General features: G+C 46.4%; 1 protein-coding gene across 1 annotated transcript; it reads left to right on the top strand.

Annotated features, from left to right (window-relative positions):
• Positions 1-723: 723 nt before the first annotated feature.
• RPS7 (ribosomal protein S7) lies at positions 724-18,346 on the top strand. Its single transcript, XM_090032638.1, has 7 exons — positions 724-842; positions 1,877-1,958; positions 2,682-2,753; positions 4,349-4,492; positions 6,790-6,854; positions 15,787-15,937; positions 18,234-18,346. Exons 2-7 carry the CDS (start codon positions 1,884-1,886, stop codon positions 18,309-18,311), a joined length of 585 nt encoding a protein of 194 aa, XP_089888764.1. The 5' UTR covers positions 724-842; positions 1,877-1,883; the 3' UTR covers positions 18,312-18,346.
• The last annotated feature ends 819 nt before the right edge of the window (positions 18,347-19,165 follow it).

The following is a 19,165-nucleotide window of genomic DNA, read 5'->3' as shown; positions in this document are numbered from 1 at the left end:
GTTTGAGGGTTGTGGTCCTGCATGTCCTGTGCCGGACCAAGCCCCTCAAGCCTCAGCGGTGCCTTCACAGCTTTCCCTGCTTCCCGAGGCGTCAGGGGCATATCTCTTGGGTGCACTCCTGGAGGCGGTGAGACTTGGGGCTCGCTGCTTTCAGGGATGCGACTCGGATGGCTGGAGGCAGGAAACTTTGCCCGTTGTCCCGCAGGATGAGCAGCACGAAAACAAGCAACACGTTTCGCCCAATGAAGCGGATGAGCCGCGCTGGGACACATCCTGCTGCTGCCTCCGAGCCGCTTCCTTGGGTAGAAACGGCCATCATCCGATCCTCACCAGCGTGCGGGCCATGATTTCCTAAGCTTAGCACCACTTTCCCGGGCGGGCAGGGCGGTCGCGGAGCTGCCGGCGGAGGTAATGCCCAGCTGAGGCATTTCCAGAGGCAGGTGCAAAGGAGCAAGGGGCCAATTTCAGACGTAGAAGTGTTTGTGTTTCACGCAGCCCTCTTCCGCGAGCCGGACCCGGACACCGGGCATGCGGCCACTTGAAACAACGCCCCCCGTACAGCACCCGGGCCGCGGCTGCAACAGCACTGCGCACGCGCACACGCTCTTAAGCACGCCCCTCGGCGGCTAGTCATGACGTCCTCGCTCGGCACCGGCGCCAGAATTCGATTCCTTCTGTCGAGGCTTCAGTCCGGCGGATGGGGCTGGGGAGAGCCGCGGGCTGAGTGCCCTACTTCCGGGTGTGGCTTCAGCGCCGGATGGGCGGAGCCAGCCGGTTCCCGGGCAGGCACCTGGGCGGATCTCGCGAGAACTCTCCCTCTTCCTAGGCCGGCGCTGAGCGAGGTGGGTGCTGGCGACTGGCTGTGGCCTGGACGCGGCAGCGCGTTTCCCGCATCGGGGCAGCAATACCGGGCCCAGGGGATGGAGACGGGTCCCGGGGCGCGGGCGGGCGCGGGATGCTCCCGATACTCGTCCTCCCGCCGCCCGATGCCTGCCCGGGGCCGGGCCGCGCTGTGCTGTCCCGTCCGGGTGGGGGGAGTATTGCGGGCCCTGGCGGCTGCTTGGCGGGAGCCGCGTGGCCCGGGCGCTGCAGCTGGAGGCGGCTCCGGAGCAGGGCTGCGTGCACGATTGCCAGCCCCACCGGGCCAAAACTCACGAGACGAACTTTGACCAAATTAAGAGATTGGCACGTAAATCACGAGATGCTGTTTCTGATGTGTGTGGAGGAGCTATTTGTGAAGGTGTGGGGGGCTTGGAGCATGCCCTGTGGGTCAGGAGTGGGGCAGCAGCTGGGCTGGAGGGCTGTGGCTTCAGAGTGAGGAGCAGAGTTACAGAGACAGTGACACATGCAGACAGCACCCAGCTGGTAAGTGGAGGGGAAGGGGCTCGGGCTCTGTGCCATGCTGCCTTTGCCTCAGGAGCTCAGCTGCGTGACCCCAGTGTGCTTCCTGCCTCAGGGTGGGTGGGGGGGATGCACTGCATGGTGTTCCCTGTCTGCAGCAGGCAGCCTGCCTCTGTCCCATGGGGGGGTATGTGCCTCCCCTGGGGGTGTACGCTGTTGTGGGAAGCTGTGCCCCCCCACCTTTAAATGACCTGCACTAATCCTGGGGCCCCATTCACCTTTGCCTCCCTCCCTCCCTCACTGCAGGGCCTCTCTCCCCAACCCCTTCCTTCTTCCTCTGCCCCTTTCCCCCTGCTTACCAGCTGGGAGAATTCAGAGATATGAAGGTTGGATCAAGAATTATTTTGACTTTGACTTTCTGAGTCTCACGATGGTTTTGCGATGGTTGGCATTACTGTGGATGGTGCCCAAGCTTGGGAGCAAGGGAAAGCACCTCGTAGCTGGACCATGTTGACAGCTGTTGTTGGTGTTGCAGACGTGCCATGTTCAGTTCCAGTGCGAAGATTGTGAAGCCAAATGGCGAGAAGCCGGATGAATTTGAGTCGGGGATATCCCAGGTACGTCCCCGTTACTTCCACTGTTACCTCATTTACTGGGGGAAAAAATAGGACAGAAAGCTGGATGGCAAGAGGGCGTGTTCGAGAGCCGGCTGCCTTCCAACTGCCGTGTGGTTGTTCTGTAGTTGTAGTGCTATATCAGGCTTGTTTCTTGTCCCTCTTCCAGTTGCTGATGTTGCTCAAGACAGTCACAGTAAGTTTATACCTTGGTGGGGGTTAGGGAGCACAGGAGTGAGGGGAACAGCCTCTGAATTCAAACTTCCTAGACTTTAAGTGCTGGAGGCTTCAAGTAAGAGAGGACTAGTGAGAGGCAGAGAAAGTCCTGGTCATACTCTGTTCACTCTTGCATCCAGCATGTGCCCTCTGCCACGGTGTGACCCAGGAGACTAGACAAGATAGACCTATGGTCTGACCGTTGTTAGTCAGACCATAGGTCTATCTTGGTTGTTAGGTTAAGTAAATTAAAACCAGCAAAAAAAACCTTGTCCTACACCATGGTTGAGGAGTGTGTGTTTTGTGTAAGAGCTAGAGTGTTTCTACATGATTGCAAAGAAAAGTTTTTTAAAACAGGGCACGCTTATTCCAGATACCATTCTGATAGGCCAGAGGACTGTGTGTCATTTAGCATAGGCTGTGCACCAGAAGATTAATTATCTCTGATATGTTAACCATTTTGTGGAAGTGAGACTCTTTTCTAACAACCTTCCTCCCCGCCCCCCCCAGGCTCTCTTGGAGTTGGAGATGAACTCTGACTTAAAGGCTCAACTGAGAGAATTGAACATCACAGCAGCTAAGGTAGGGTTAGATTTGTTTCTCAAATTTTGGTTTTGCCAACTGATACTATGCTCAATATGGTATGTTTGGTAAGAAAGTAACTGGCCACATTGCAGGTGGTCAGAGCATCTTTGGGCACAGATGAATCCGGGGGTATTATGTGATTGTCTGTTGGATTCCATTTTGACAAACAGTCTGCTTTTTATCCCCAATTCTTTTTATGTGAGAGTAACTACTACGCTTTACTTAAAGTATAGGTCCAGTCCAAAAAACAGCTATTAAAAGTTGGGAGCTGCAGCTCTTCAGTGATTTTTTTTTTTTTTTTTTTTTTTTTAGTTTGTGAGACAAATGGTTATGAATATAGTAGCGTGAGACTGATTCTTTGCACTGCTTCAGAATAGAACATAGTCAAACTTTTTCAGCTCTGTGTAGTGAACTTGAGATTCTAAAACAAAGCTGGGTGTATAAGCCCCAAGGGAGCTCATGTAGGTCACTTGTAGTACTTGTGCAAACTAGCTTGATATCTGCTTGCATGCAACTCTCTGGAGTTCAGCAAAAAATAGGGTTTCACAACGTCTGCACACTGGAGGAATAGAGGCTGACTTTGAATTGATCCTGAGCTTGTACCATGGGGTCTTGTCTTTAAGCAAAACTACAAGATGTTTCTTCCTAGTGAGGTAGGGGACAATTGGATGCCGAACACATGGGTATCCAGTGATAAGGGTCTCTTGGCTCTGCCTAAGTGGTTAGGTCTGAATTGTGACCTCGTTTTGCAGTGCTGGAGAACAAGTGTCTGTCCCCAGTAGTATGAAGAGCATCCTGTGTAGGCCTACAGGTTGGTCACTTAACTAGGAAGGCAGGGCAGAACCATTTTAAGTGTTGTAAAAACTAGTGGGCGTCACTAGGGCTACCTTCAGTTCTTTTTTGTAAAGATGTCTGGAGGATAATTAGGATGGCTTCCTGAACATTCCTGTTAAGCTGACTCCATATACCTTGTGGGAAACATTAACTGCAGTTTATACATTCTATATTTAGCTGTAAATCTAAAATCACATTCAGTCAACTTCAGGTCCTCATTTCTCTAGTAGACTGAGTCTCTTCTGTGGGAAGAATGTGAATTGTAGTGCATTTTTACACATGCTGTGGAAGTGGCACTGGATGCTTTGATTAGTGAGCCATGTTAATTAAAAATGCCCACATGTCGTGTGTATTGGCAGTGCTGCACATCTCCGCTGAAAAATGATGGCAAGGCACTTTGAACTAAAGCTCATAGAATGTGTTTTATTTCAAAGCTCTCTGTTGCCACTTTCAGTGTGGAGGTTAATCAAGTCTGCTATGACACACTGATGTATCGGAGCAGGCTCCCTGCACGTGTATAGGAACCTGTAGTTCTTTTTGGTAGTAAGCTACAACAGTATCACAGTAGGTTTTAGCAAAACTTACAAAGCTAGATGGCTATTTCTAAATACACTGAACAGTGTCATGTAAAAGTGCATGTTGTTACTGAAAAATAAACATTATTAGACCATCATAAGTTTAATTTACATGTAGAAAACTTTTAAAATCAAATCTAACATTGCCTGCCTTTTAACATTTGCTCAATCTGTTTCTTGTAGGAAATTGAAGTAGGTGGGGGTAGAAAAGCAATCATAATCTTTGTGCCAGTTCCTCAACTGAAATCTTTCCAGAAGATCCAGGTGCGGCTGGTTCGTGAGTTGGAGAAGAAATTCAGTGGCAAACATGTAGTGTTCATTGCTCAGGTAAAAAGTTAGTGCCTTACCTACATCTGATACCTTTTACTATAACTGATATCCTGTTGGTGTGTGTTACTTCTTTGTGCAATACATTTATTTTTGTGGCTGTAGACTTAAGTTCTGTTCTAGTCAGCAACAGTTTGCAGCTAAACTTTAAAAGTTTCTCCTCTGGAGATGAAGAAATGCTTGTAGCAATGAACTATCCTTATGAAGAAGTGACAAGGTCCCAGAGGAGTACAGTTTAAAAGGAAAGATATAAGAGCAGTTTTTCAGACTCTTTAATGGTGGAGAACCATGGTAGTTCGAGAACAAGCAGAGCAGCTTCTTTTCTTCACTTAGTACTTTGACTGGAAATGATCTAAAGCCCAAATTGGATACCACTAGTGATGCATGACTGATCTTAAATTGATCTGAAAAGGTTAAAAGCAGTGTGAAATGGTAATGAGGGCAGTACTGGGGAAGAGCAAACTCATGAAGTTTTTACTGGACAGGATAACTAACTTGGATATATGCATCTGCTGAGAAGGCTGAGCTCAATCTGTGAAGTAAAGTTTGTTTTTTGTGTTGGTTTGTATTAAATTGAGGTACTTTGTCTTTTCTTCATGAAGCTGGTGTCAAGAGCCATGGGGCATGTTATGTCAGCAGATGGCTCTAACAGAAAGTGGGTGTAATGTGGTATGTCACAATGGATGGATGAATGTTGTTAATTTAGGCTTTGGCACTAAGTGAGGCAACCTGTCTTTTAAAAAGGACCACACAAATAGCTCCACTGTGCTTGAGGTACTTCATAACTGTCTTCAGAGGTTGTTGCCTGGCAGTGACATTGCGCTTCAGTTTGAGGATGCTGCAGTTTGAGGTTAAAAAGCTGTTAAATCATAAGCCTTTGTAATGAGTTGCACCAGTTTAATGAGCAAAACATGGTTTTAAGCTTAAATTGTAGGAAAGCAGGCATATAGAACAGTTTGGCAGAACAGCTTTTTTTTTTTTTTTTTCTAGCTAAGCCAAAAAAGCCTATCTTTAAACAAAAGTAAGTATCCACTTGCAACAAAGCTGGTGCAAAGATCCTGTTTCGTAGCCATGGTTGAAGTAAAGGGTATTTTGTCTCATAGGTTGCTTAGCGTTTCTCTTTGCCAACTAGGCAGTTGGTCCAATAAAAAGGTATAACTGAAACCCCCCCAAAAAACAAAACTATGCTTTTCTCCAGCATGGCTACGACTACACTTCAGCTTTCCAGAATTAATTGCCTGTTTCGTATTGAAAGCTATCAGTTTTTTGTTCTGGCAGATGTTCCTAAATGGAACAAAGCACGGAGGTAGAAAGGGATCTTGGAGTCATTATTGACTCCAAGATGAGCATGGGCTGACAATGCGAGGTCACGGTTGGCAGGGCTAACCGGACCTTGTCGTGCATCCACAGGTGCATCTCAAGTAAGGCCAAGGAGGTGATCCTCCCCCTCTGTGCAACACTGGTCAGGCCACAGTTGGAGTACTGTGTCCAGTTCAGTGCGCCCCACTTCTGGAGGGATGTGGACAATATTGAGAGGGTCCAGAGGAAGGCCACCCACATGATCCAGAGACTACAGGGCAGACCCTACAGTGAGAGACTGCGAGACCTGAACCTGTTCAGCCTTCACAAGAGAAGCCTGAGGGGAGACCTGGTGACCATCTATAAACTCACTAGGGGGGACCAGAAGGGCTTGGGAGAGACCTTGTTTCCCCTAGCTCCCCCTGGCATAACAAGAAATAACGGCCATAAGTTGTTGGAGAGTAGGTTTAGATTAGACATCTGTAAGAACTACTTCACAGTCAGGGCGGCTAGGATCTGGAACCAACTTCCAAGGGAAGTGGTGCTGGCTCCTACCCTGGGGGTCTTTAAGAAGAGGCTTGATGCCTACCTGGCTGGAGTCGTTTGAGCCCAGTTTTTCTCCTGCCCAAGCAGGGGCTCGGACTTGAAGATCTACAAGGTCTCTTCCGACCCTACTTCTATGATTCTATGGCCAAACATGCATTTATATTTTTACCGGTTAAATAGTTATGTTGTTGATTTCTGTTCTGGCTGCCATCTTTATACACAGACTGCTTTTACAATGGTCATGTTAAGATATTATTAACATTAAGTATGAGTCTGGGGTTCTGGCAAAATCCCCAAGAAACTGATCTCTGGTTCTGAATCAAACTTCCCTTGATGCTGCTGCTTTTGAAGGGGGGAGGGAATACCTGAATTGAGTGTACACTTTATTTTCAGAATTAGACTTTGGAAAGTCTTAAGCACTCATGTGAGATTTGGTATTTCTGCCTTAACAGAGAAGGATTTTGCCCAAACCAACAAGAAAAAGCCGCACAAAAAACAAGCAAAAGCGTCCCAGGAGGTAAGTAAATATTCTGCAGGGTTATGTGTGCCACTTATAATGTACCTTGACTGACAGTTTTGATTGTTAGTAGAAGCTTTAAGGGCAAGTGACTTATGTTTAGTCATTGTCTCTACAAAGTCTCTCCTTTCAGCAAGTAAACTAATGCCATCTGGCAAGGAAAGGGGCAAAGGAAGACTGGGTGCTGTTGAAAAGAGAAATTTGTGTTTGATTTTCAAGTGTAATCGCTTTCTGGTCCTGCTTTGAAATGGTCCCTGCAACTGTTCTGCACTAGTTTGGTCATACACTTGGTCTTAGTCTATTTTCCACAATTGATCATCTGGCTCGTGTGTGCAATCTCATTGAGATCCTTGGTTTCAATAAGATAGCAAACAGAGCCACAAGTCAGATGATTGAGACCCTTGATCTCAATACATCTTGCATGATTTATCCAACTTGAGTTTCAGTTGGTTACCAGGAGCAGCTAGCTGAATTTTTCCTGTAGGCAGTGGCAGATTAGATTCTTTGTCTTCGAGATATCAAACCATTATGTTAAGTCTAGTCAAACCCAAGGCTCAGTCTTCCCAAATACTTGAAGTGCATAGATCTTAAGCAGGTCTTGCTATAGTACCTTTTTTGCTTCTCAGCTGTGGCATTACATCCTGTCTCATTTCTAAGACTACATTGTAAGCATCTGTTCCTAACTATGCAAGCATGTGTTCATAACCTAAAAAGCTTTGTACTGCAAAATGTTTGATCCAAGGTATTCTATGCTAACATTGATTAGGCAGAAAAAGAAATGTCAGGTGGTGATGATAGCCCTGCATTTGTGAACATACAAACAGATTTAAACCATATTTTTTGGTACAAGTAAAGAAACCTACTCAAGATATTTCTAGCAGAACTGTTGCTGTTACCTTTGACTTGAGTTTCTTTTAACATTTCTATCTGGGCTCACTGCTCCCAGGCACACTCAAAGTTTCTTCACCTATCCTCTCAAGTTAGGCCTTCTCTGAGAATAGTGACCCTGGCTCTGGATGTGTAAAACAGATTAAAATGTAATTTATGGGCCTACCTCCAGTTGTGCATTGCTGTTTTTTCTGTATTTTGTGATTTGATGAGGGCCTAACATTGGTCTCATTCTGGAGTATGTGTGTGAACTGTAATTGGAATTTTCAGTGAGGGGCCTGGGGCAGGGGTGAGCAGAATGCAGCCTGGGGCCAGATGCGGGCTGCCAGGCCATTCTATCCGGCCCGCGGGGCCCCTAAACAATTTAGAAAACGAATATGCATCTGCCCTGGGCTGCCTGTCATACGGCCCTGGATGGCTTGCCAAAACTCAGTAAGTGGCCCTCTGCCCAAGATAATTGCCTGACGCTGTGCTAGGGAGTGTTACTTGTATGTGGGTTTTGTCCTCTGCTAAAAGGAAGTCCCTAAGTGACCAGCAGTACTGAATGATTTGGGGGAGAGCAAACAAGGCAGTTGGCAAATTGAAGTTTGCTTTCATAGGTCTTCCTGGGATAAGCTGTATTGTGCAGATGGGGGCCAGTTTATCTCTAGCTAATACAAGGATGGGCAATTATTTGGGCTGGAGGGGCCAATTAATGAGTTTCAGTGATCTGTCAAGAACCGTGTGTGTATTCCCATCCTGCTCCCCTGGTAACACCCGCTGGATGTGTCTGCAGCTCTGGGGGTCTGGCCACGGGCCGCTACTCTGTTCTACCCTACCATCAGGGTTTCCGGTGCATGCACTTGTGTGTCATTTCTTCTTCCCCCAACCCCAGCAGTTCCCAGGATGGCAGGGCAGGATGGGATTGTGCAGAGGCTTGTGGCTGGGGGCTAGATGAGCTGCTCTTAGGGCCCTGGCAGCTGCTTGGTGGAAGAGCTGTGCCTGTCTGCCTGGCACCACACATGGCCAGAGCCAGAGCCGCCAAGGCCTGAGTGTGGCTTGCTCCGGGCCTGCAGTGGCCAGAAATGCTTCTGCCTTGCTTCCCTGTGGCACCTGTGTGATGCAGTCCAGCCCTTCAGGACCCGGGTACCACTTGCTAGTAGAGGGACTAAGCACAGCTCACCCAGCACCTGCAGGTCCAGACTGTATATCTTGGGCACCACAGAAGATGCTGAATGGAAGCAGTCCCACCTGGCACCATGCAGTAGGCCCTGGGTGAGCTGCAGTTGGGCCCCAACCTCTGCTGGCAAGCAGCAGCTCTACCTGTGCTGGTGCCAGGCAGGCAAGTGGGCCTGTTTCTGCCCAGCATCTCCTGTGGTGCCTTGGGTATGGAGTATGGCCCTGAGCAGGTCGGACTCCAACTCTCAGGCTGTCATACTATGCTGGGCAGGTGTGGCTGCTTCTACCCAGCATCCTGCATGGTGCCAGCAGAGACTGGAACTGCTGCCTCAGTGGGCCCTTACCTCTGAGCATGGCTTACCCAGGACCTGCCGTGTGTTGCTGTTGCCCATCTGTGGACTAGATAAAATCAATTGGTGAGCTGCATCAGGCCCACAGGCTGTATTTTGCCCACTCCTGAGCTAACTTCTGCCAAGTGTTAACTAATCTCTTGCGGTAAATACTTGGTTTAGCTTTAATTTGCCCTTATCTTGAACTTGAGCTTTGGAGTTAATTAAACATGTAATGCCTTTTTTGGATTCTCGGATTTAATAGTTTACTTCCCTTCTCCCCCGACCCTTATCCTAAGCTAGCAGAGTAGACTGTTATACTCTAATTTAAATTTAGCTTTAAAGAAATTTTAACAAGATGTAGCTAAATAATATTTTAATAGCCATAACCCCTTCCTCAAACCTCCCTTTCAATAGGTCTATGAAACCCCCAAAACAAGAAAACCACTTCAAATTTAATTTAATGTTGGGAGAAGTCTCTCCTAGAAGGATGGAGTTATCCAGGTTTATGGCGTGGAGAGTCATGTGTATGATTACCTTCCTAGCGGGGAGGTGGCATATTTTGCACATAGTGTGAAGAGCTCCTGGCCCTTGGAGCAAATGCAGTCCTTGCAGACCAGTGTGGTTGGACTGGAACAGCTAAGAAAGATGCAAAGATAGTTGGATGAGACTAAGAACATGGTATGGTAGTTCCATCTCCATTCTGGTAGCCCCAGTGTTGCTGCAAGGGAAGGTGATAGGTGACAGGAGGGCGTCAGGCTGGGGAGTAGGGAAAACTCTTCATACCTGGTAGTCCATCTCAGTACTAACCACATTAGTTTTAAAAAGGTCCTGGAGGTTAAGTGCTGGTCCAGGCAGAAAGGCATAGTTTTAATGCATGGATGAGGAAATGGTAGAAAGGATGGCTTTAGGTTTATTAGGAATTGGGGTTCCTTGTTGTATAGGCGGAGCTTAAGTAAGAGGGACAGGCTCCACCTAAACGAAAATAGTACCAAGTTGCTTGTACCAAACCTTTTAAAAAGGTATTAGAGCAGCCTGGAACCTGAGAACTGGAGGAAGGCTTATGGGTGTGGAAGAGCACATGGTTTGGACTTGATGCATCTTGTGGGGGTGAAGTCATAAATAATTTAGATCTCAGTGCTCCTAAAAAGGATAGGAAATGGGATGGGAGGGCTTGGGTTAAATTAGGGATGGACAGTTTATTTCAGGTGGAGGGCTGCTTACTGAGTTTTGGCAAGGTATCTAGGACCACGTTTCTTTCTCCAGCACAGGGGAGCAGGGACAGCCCCACGGCCCCAGGCCAGAAGCCTCTGTTAGGCAGGGGTTTCTGGTTGTTGGGGCAGGGCTGGGCGGGCCTTGCTGCTGGGTCCTGCTGCTGGGCTTGCCCTGGGTCCTACTGCCCTTGGCTCCTCTCATCTTTGACAGGTAACCAGGAGCAAATAAGTATTAATTTTGTAAATTGTGTAGGGGCCCCATGGGCTGGATAGAATGGCCTGGTGGGCTGGATGCAACCCTTGGGCCTTTATTTTGCCCATCCCTGGGTTAGATGCAGAGAGGTGCAATAAAGAGCAAAAGATATTAGTTTAGTTTCCTTGTGTGTGTGTCCTATTAAACAAATGGGTAAGTAGGCACTATATAAAAATGCAAGTAAAATCTACGTAACTTCTGTTCACTGGCTCTGGGGCATGTGTTGCATATGGCATTGGGGGCTTAACATGGCTTAGCCCCAGTGCCCATGTACAGACCTGGTCTGGCTTGGATACTGCATATAGCATATGTTCAGAATGATCCCGTGTGCAGTGCTGGGTTCAGCCTGTGTGGCCCATGAGGTGCATGGGATAGTTCAGAGACCCACAGACCAGATGATACAGATCTGTGTACTTGCAGCCCATGGGCTGCATGTTTGACATCTGTTTTAGGTAAAAATTCCATTTCTACCCAGGAAGACTATACTATGCTTCTGGGGATATCCCTCTGAGCACCTGACTAGGATAGCAGCAGTGAGGTAGAATTGGTAAGGGAATTCAGAGGGGGCTGCAGAAGCAAAGAACACAATACTAATGGGTGACTTCAGTTATCCACATTGACTGGGTGAATCTGCTGCTAGGGTGGGATGCAGACATCATAAATTACTGTCTTGTGGAGGAGTTAGTCCTAGGACCTACAAAATGAAAGGCCATTCTTGTTCTGGTCCCAAGACTTGGGTAACTGTTGTTATAATAATCCTTATAATTTGTGTTCTCCCTTCCTACAAGGACGTTAAACCCTCCAATAATCAACCACAATAGCTTTTAACTTTAGAAGGGGAAATATGCAAATATGAGGAAGCTTGTTAAAAGAGGGCAGAAAACCTGCAAGCAGCATGAACCAGTTATGGACAACTTTGCTGGAGATGCAACATAAAAGCATATCATGGATCAAAAAGAAGCTGTCATGGTTAAATGGCAGAGTAAAAGAGGTTACAAAGGTGAAGTTGGGGACAGGCACACCAGCCCCAGCCAGTCAAATGTAAAGCTACACAAAGATTAGCAGGTTTATCCATGAATTCTGTTTTTTAGCTTAAGACCATAAATTTCTTCAAGTATATTAGAAGCAAAAAAAAGTTGGCCCACTGGATGATCAGGATGTAAAGAGTACTAAAATGAGATCAGATCATTGCTGAGTCTTTTGCATTGGTTTTTATTATGGAAGATGTTAAGTGTTGGGTAGTAGATTCCCTCACCAGAGCTGTTCTGCTAATCCAAGGGTGGGCAAAATACTCTTTGCGGGTGAGGTTCGGTCTGCCAAATGATTCTGTCTGGCCTGTGGCTGTTTTGAGAGAGGAATTATATCCAGCCTGCTGCTGCCTGGCTTTTGATGCCTCTTGCCCCTTCTGACTCCAGGGGCTAGGCAGCGACTCTTCCTCCTCTCCTCCCCCGGTGCATGCTTCAAGGCAGGGGTTGTTGAAGTCCTGGCCAGGTTTCTGCCCAGCTAGCTGCCTGCAGGCAGCTCTGACCTTGCAGCTGTTTGCAGACCAGGTGGCCTGGCCCCCAGAGAGGGTCAAAGCTCAGGTATGGTTCTCCCTACTGGCAGGGGCAGGGGAGGGCATGCAGAAAGAAGAGAGCCAGAAGCTGCAGGTATTCTGAGCCAGGGCCTGGTAGGGGTGTGGGCATTGGGTGTGGGCATTGCTAATGCAGGGATATGTTGTGTTTCTGTGCACCATTTTGGGCCATGCCAGGTGGGCGCAGCTGGAACCACTGGCATGGCTCCTGTCCAACCTGGCTGCGCACCAGGGTTGGACAAGAGCTACACCAGCCACTCCAGCTGCACCCAGGTGGCCTGGAGTGGGACATGGGAACACAGCATGGTGCTGGCCCAGCCACGTGCCTGGGACTTGGGGCAGGGGAGGGAAGTTAGTAGAACTGACCCTTGGTAGATATAGTTTTGGAGAATATAGCACATCACAAGGATTGGATGACTTTCACCCTAGACTTCTGAAGGAACTCAAAACTGAAATTACAGAACTGCTTACTATAGGATTTCACCTGAAACAGCCTTGGTGCTGGAGGGTTGGCAATGTAACTTCACTTTTAAGGGCTCCAGAGCCCTTTACTACATGGTAGTGACTTCTGCTCTTGGCAAACTGGTGAAAACAATAAAGATTTAATTGTTTAGCACATGAAGGAACAGGATTTGCTGAGGAGGAAATGGCATCCGTCTTCGGAAAGGAGGTGATGCCTCACTAGCTTACTAGTGATCTTTGACGATGTCAGCAAAATTGGATCAGGGAAACTCACTTGATTATAGTACATCTGGACTTCTAAAAACCTTCACAGTCCACTGCCAAAGGCTTTCAATGATATTAATTTGTGGAATTAAAGCAAATGGTCACTAGTGGATTAGAAATTTGCTTAAGGGATAGAAAACAGTGGGCATAAATAGTTTTTTCTGAATGGAAAGAAGTAAGCAGTGGTGCCCCAGAGGTGTGTATTTGGACTGCTGTTTAATATAGTCCTATTAAACCCCTTTAGAGGAGGAGTAAATAGTGAGATGGCCAGATTTGCTGACCACACTTAATCTAGTCGGGAAAACCAAGGTGAACTACAGAAAGACTTTGCAAAATAGAGTGAGTAGGCAGCAATATGGCAAACTAACTCCTATGTTAAATGGATGGTGGGAAAATAACTCTTACTACACAGGGAAAGAGATCTAGGAAGTCATTGTGAACAAATACCTAAAAACATTAAGGTCAGGGTTCAGCAGCAATCAAAAAGGCAACTTATGTTGGGAATTCAGAGAATTGCAAGCAAAACAAAGTATTGTTATGGCCTTCATAATCTTTGGCACATTCAGACATTGAATACTGTGCAATTCTGGTCCACTCAGAATCACTAGAAAAGGTACGGAGAAAGGCCGCAAGGATGATCAAGGTGCGGAAGGGCTTCCGGATGAGGAGAAACTAAATAAACTGAGACTTTCAAATGAGATGCCGGGGGGGTGGGGAACATTAGATTAGCATCGTATGAAGAGTTAAATAATGCAGAGAAAGTAAATAAGGATTTATTATTTACATTCTCTCAAAATACAAGACCTAGGGGACTTGCTGAGACTACTGGGTAATAGGCTTAAGGCTAACAAGAGGAAAGTTTCCCTTTTGACCCCTCTTTTCTACCCTTCTCCATGCCCCTTGCCAGCATGCAATTAACATGGAGGAAAGGTCCATCAGGAGGTATTAAATGATGTGGATGCAGCCTCTGAATTTGAACTCAATCCTTTAATTTGTTGGAAACTAGAATGAGAGGAGCAGGGGATAGAAGACCCTGGAAATACCCTGTTTGTCCTCCCCCTAAATACCTATGCCCTGCCACTGTGAGAGGTTACTGGGCTCCATGCGCTTGTGGTCTGACCCTATGAATAACATTTATTCCATATTAGTTTGGATGCCATGAGATATTTTTGCTTTGCTAATAGGGGAGGGGCTAGGTGTGGAAACAGACTTCCTACTAGAAAGCCCAGTCCTGAATTGGGATGAAGTTCATCTCAGATTGGAAGTTTGCAGGGAAAAACAATTTTTAGGTCAACTCAAATATTTTGAGCACTTCTGGTCTAAAAGCCAATTGTTTTCAGTTCAAACTAACTACAGTTTGAAATTTGGAAATACTGAAACAGTGCAGAATTCCTCAACTATCTAACTGTCTTGCAGTGGTTCAGGTTTTGATGAATTGGCAGTCTCTGACTCCTCTGTAAAAAACCTCCCCTGGCTTTAAACTTTTATAATGTTCAGAATTGGGCCTCCAAATTGTAGTCTATTATAAAAGTACCTGAGAACTGTGACATTTAGAGAAGCTATTAATTAAACCTGCAGCTGCCATCTAGTAGTAAATTTACTACTAGTTTTAGTATGGCTTGCTTTTAAACTCAGTTAACATTTGATAATGCAGTATTGTACGTAAGGAATAGCTCACTATGGGTGTGTCTACACATGCATTTATGCCAGCTTCAGTTTACTGCACGGTAAACGGGAATAAGCAGACGTCTACACATGCAGGCATTAAAACGCATTAATGCTGTGTGTGGACTGGCTCGGGACTAAAATTTAGTCCTAAATCAGTCCATACATAGTGTTACTGTGCAGTAATTTTGGTTACTGTGCAGTAAATGCACACATGTAGACACACCCTACAAGCTGTTGAGTTTCCTTATATATTGCTGAATACCTGACACCCTTTTCCTTCCCCCTCACTTACCCAGACTCTGAATGGAGTTTTGATACAGCAGTCATCAACTTTCAGTGGAGTGCATGCATCCACTTCAGCGGGGTAATGAGCAGGCTTGCATTAATATTTTTTTTCCTTCTTTTTTTACCATTGAAGTAATAGTAGTATTTCCCTCCTAGGTGAGTGTTGTGAAGTCTTAGACTAGAACGGTGGTTTTCAGCCTCTTTGCAGACTAAGGGGTCTGCTAGAGATGACTGTGATCAATCAAAAGTGGGTGAATACTACCCACACTTATAATTCAGAGGGTTCCTCACCTCTGTTCCAGATTTCCAAAGAGAATTTGCACTCTCCTTTCCTAAGCTGGTTTATTGTGAGATCTCTCCCAGTGATGGACTCTTGGAGGGGACCATTCTGATCCACACAACTTTTGAAATTTTTTTACAGGTCCACAGATGAAAATAGGTTGAAAACTCCTGGATGAGAAAGCTAATTCTTGGTAGACTAAGCCAGGGATTTTCAACCTTTTTGGACCACTGTACCACCCACCCACCCACCCAGCGGCTGGATGCAGGGCAATGTACCCCCAGCTGCTGAGTGTGGGGGGGTGGCACGTGGCCAGATGCTGAGTTGGGGGGAGTAGTGGGGTGCCACACATTCAGCTTTGTGGAGTGGCGGATGCTGCCGCATGTGAGCTTCCCCTGCATCTGGCAAACAGGCGGCAGCATGGGATGGTGCATGGCTGGGCTGTGTGTCATTTCCTCCCTGCCCCTAGGGCCTTCTCAGGGGTATGTATATCCCCGGTTGACAACCCCTGGACTAAGTGTGTTGGCTTAACTTGGGCTGTACCTTGGTGTGTTTCAGCCGTACACTTACTGCAGTGCATGATGCCATTCTTGAAGATCTGGTCTTCCCAAGTGAAATTGTGGGCAAGAGAATCCGTGTGAAACTGGACGGCAGCAGACTAATAAAAGTCCATTTGGACAAAGCGCAACAGAACAATGTTGAACATAAGGTAAGGAGTTAATCTTTAAAGTCTAACTTTGGGCAGAGATTTTTTTAAGTAAACTGGAGACTTTCACAGAGAAACGTAAGACATGGCCTTGCATTCTTCTCCCCTTATGGCAAGAGTGTAAAAACTTGCCTGCATTTGCCTTCTGAGCAATGAGCCAGCATCTGTTTAATTTCAACCTTGGTTGTTTTGCACTCTGCTTTCCTAAGTTGGTTCATTGTGAGGTCTCCCCCTGTGATGGACTCTGGGAATGGAACATTCTGATCTTCTGAGTTGATGGGCCTGGCACATGTGGCTGTGCTGCTGCTCAACTTCACTGCTCTGTGGATTGAACACCACCAAAACTCTTTGTGTTTGGTTATTGCAAATCTATATTATGTTCAGTTAATCAGTTGTCATGCTGCTCTGCAAACAATTTTTTACTTCCTTCAGTGCTTTTATACAGAAAGCATTCTCTCTAGAAGGACTTGTGTAATCTCAGCTTAATCAAAGCCATGTTTTCTAGATTGATCACGCTGGGAAACAAAATGGGCTGCAAGTCCCTTATTTCTCACTATTACATTTGGCGAAGAAAAATGCAGTAACAGAGTTTGGTATGGCACATTCAGAAACTGATTTAATTTTTGAACTTCTGGCTATGGAGGTGAAACATAGTGTATTTCTTTAGCTTCTTGATGGCTACTAAGGAGCAAATGTGCATGACAGTCTTGTATGTAAGAAAATATGGTATATTTCAACAGGCACATTTTCCCCAAAATTGGGTTTGTTTTAAATGGAGAAGCTGTTTTCTTCTCTAGAAAAGGAGTACTTCTGGAGATCTAGGCATGTCACGTTGCTCATATGATGGCCGCTGCTTATTAGGGCTGTGTGAAACAGCACCATTTCATTTCAGCTTCTGTTTCGCTGTTTCAAAGGGATAGTGTTTCGTTTCTCTGTTTCGAAGTGCTGTTCTGTTTTGGTTTTGTCAAAACTGTTTTGATGTTTCGCCCATAGGCTATAATGGGGAATCACAAAAATGCCTGTAACTTTGTCATTTCTTTCCTGATTCAGATGAAAATTGTAGGGATGGTAGTCCCTTCAGAGGGCATGAAGTTGGCCAAGTTTCAGGAAAATAGGTGCAGGGTTTTTTGTGAAACTGCACCTCAGTTCAAAGCAAAACTTGTACCACTTGCCTGCAGCTGCAACCCACTGTCATCCTGCATGCACATCTCGGGGCCTGCTCTCCCTGGGAGGAGTCTGGCACAGCCCTACAGCCCTTCCGGGGGGCACGAGCCCCCAGATCTGGGCGCGGGATGATGGCAGGCTGCTACTGCTGGCTGGGGCCAGCGCCAGCACTGTATTCTTCCTGGTGCTTGGCGTGGGCTGTGCCAGGCAGACTTATGTGCTGGCACTGGCGCCAGCCAGCAGCAGCCTGCTGAAACCCCACATGCAGATTGTAGCCTGTGCCCCCTGGGAAGAGCTGACAGAAGCTTTCAGAGCTGGGGACAAACCAGGAGCTCAGTGTCAGTATCAGAGCAGTCACTCCCCTCTCTGCTCTGCTTTCCTTAGTTTCCATTTAGCTGCAGGCAAGCCCAGCTTCAAAACTCAAAACGTTTAGAAACTTTCAAAAAAGTTTTGAGTGTCCTCGTTTAGTTTCAGAGCCTTTCGTTTCATTTAGATTTCACTCTTTTGAGCTCGAAATGCATCTAAACAGCTTTGAAACGAAACACCTGTCAAAATTTTGCACAGCCCTATATATCTGCCTGAAAATCGAAGGGGTGAAGTCCTGTGTCAACCCCACTAATGGCCATAACTACTGGCTGAGCACTAATTAGTGGCTCAGCATTGTAGCTCATGCTTGAAGTAGCAAGTGACGTGTTTGTAGTATCTCGATAATGTGGAAACCACTTCATTAACAGGAATTTTATGTAAAGAACTACTTAGGGCACTAGCAAGGCTATTCCTTTTGCAAGGGTCTGGGACCAAACCTTGTGTGACATGGAGGAAGTCATCTTGGGACTGTGGAGTATCCAGGAAGTGTGGCATTGCAGGAGATGGTCTGCACCACCAAGAAGTTCCTGATGCCATGTTTCCTGAACATTGTTTCCAGGAAGATGTACTACTTTGACATGCCAGAGTCATGACTCTGGAAAAATCTTTCCTCCCTGACCCTATATTCTGCCTTAAAAAACAAGGTGCATGGTTGGCTTATTTATGCGGTGTGTAGTAAATAAGAATATACAGTACTATTAATAGATTAACTATGCTTGGACATGCAGCTCTTGCAGAACAATAAAGTAACATGGCTCTCTCTTTGCAGGTGGAAACATTTTCTGGTGTCTACAAGAAGCTCACAGGCAAAGATGTAATTTTTGAATTTCCAGAATTCCAGTTGTAAAGTACAAAAACTGGCTGAATAAACAACTATTCATATACCAGAGTCATCTCATTAAACAAAAACGGTCATAAGCACACATGGGAATAGTTGACTTATGGGATTCATGATGACTTAGGCTATAGAAGCTCTATTGCCATCAAACTAGTTGCCTAGTTTGATGGATGCAGGGTTGTCAATTAGAAGCAAAGTTTAATGGTAGCTAGGCAAAACAAATCTCCATTTCTCACCCCTTTCTTCTTTTCCCTTCTCTCTCCTGCCATGTCCATATCATAATGTATTCATTCAGCAGCCTTGTAAAAAATGCTTAATGAGAAACTAAAATCAGTTTAAAACTATTTGAGAAAAGGGCTTGATAAGATAATGTTTCACAACTTAAATTCACAAGCATTGCACTTTAAGAACCCCTTTCAAAATCTCTATCTTCCCCAAGTTAAAAAATACAAATACACTTTGGCTTTAGATTTACTTGACAATTATGTGGCAGTGTTAGACAGAAATGCTCCTTGTTCATGGGCTAGAACTGTGAAGTACCCACTTCAAAGGACAAGATTTCACCTCTTCAGGTTGAGGCCCCTATGCTGGGGCTGGGGTAGGCACTGCCCAACCGGGGCAGTGCATGTGACCCTGGGAGTGGGTGGCTCATCCAAGGGGAGAGCAGGGGGGGGCTCTCTGGTGCTGTGCACAACCACAGGGTAGGCATGGGTGTATGTGCCCCCCAGATTAGTATGCAAGGCAAGGGTGGGCTCGGAGCCTGGGACTGCACTGGCCTGTTCCTGCCAGGGGTGCTGGCCCAGGACCACTTGTGGTGGCATGGGGAGGGGGCTACAGGGTAGGTTATGGCCACCCCAAAATTT

The sequence above is a fragment of the Crocodylus siamensis genome, chromosome 1, assembly GCF_052110815.1.
Source record: "Crocodylus siamensis isolate JL-2025a chromosome 1, ASM5211081v1, whole genome shotgun sequence".
Classification (NCBI taxonomy): Eukaryota; Metazoa; Chordata; order Crocodylia; family Crocodylidae; genus Crocodylus; species Crocodylus siamensis.
This window is presented reverse-complemented; position numbering and strand designations above follow the sequence as displayed.

Excerpts from the sequence above, each read along its gene's own strand:
- RPS7 (XM_090032638.1), top strand. The coding sequence starts at position 1,884 with ATGTTCAGTTCCAGTGCGAAGATTGTGAAGCCAAATGGCGAGAAGCCG. Across the intron at positions 2,754-4,348 it reads TGAACATCACAGCAGCTAAG|GAAATTGAAGTAGGTGGGGG; the intron begins GTAGGGTTAGAT and ends TGTTTCTTGTAG. Across the intron at positions 6,855-15,786 it reads AAGCAAAAGCGTCCCAGGAG|CCGTACACTTACTGCAGTGC; the intron begins GTAAGTAAATAT and ends GGTGTGTTTCAG.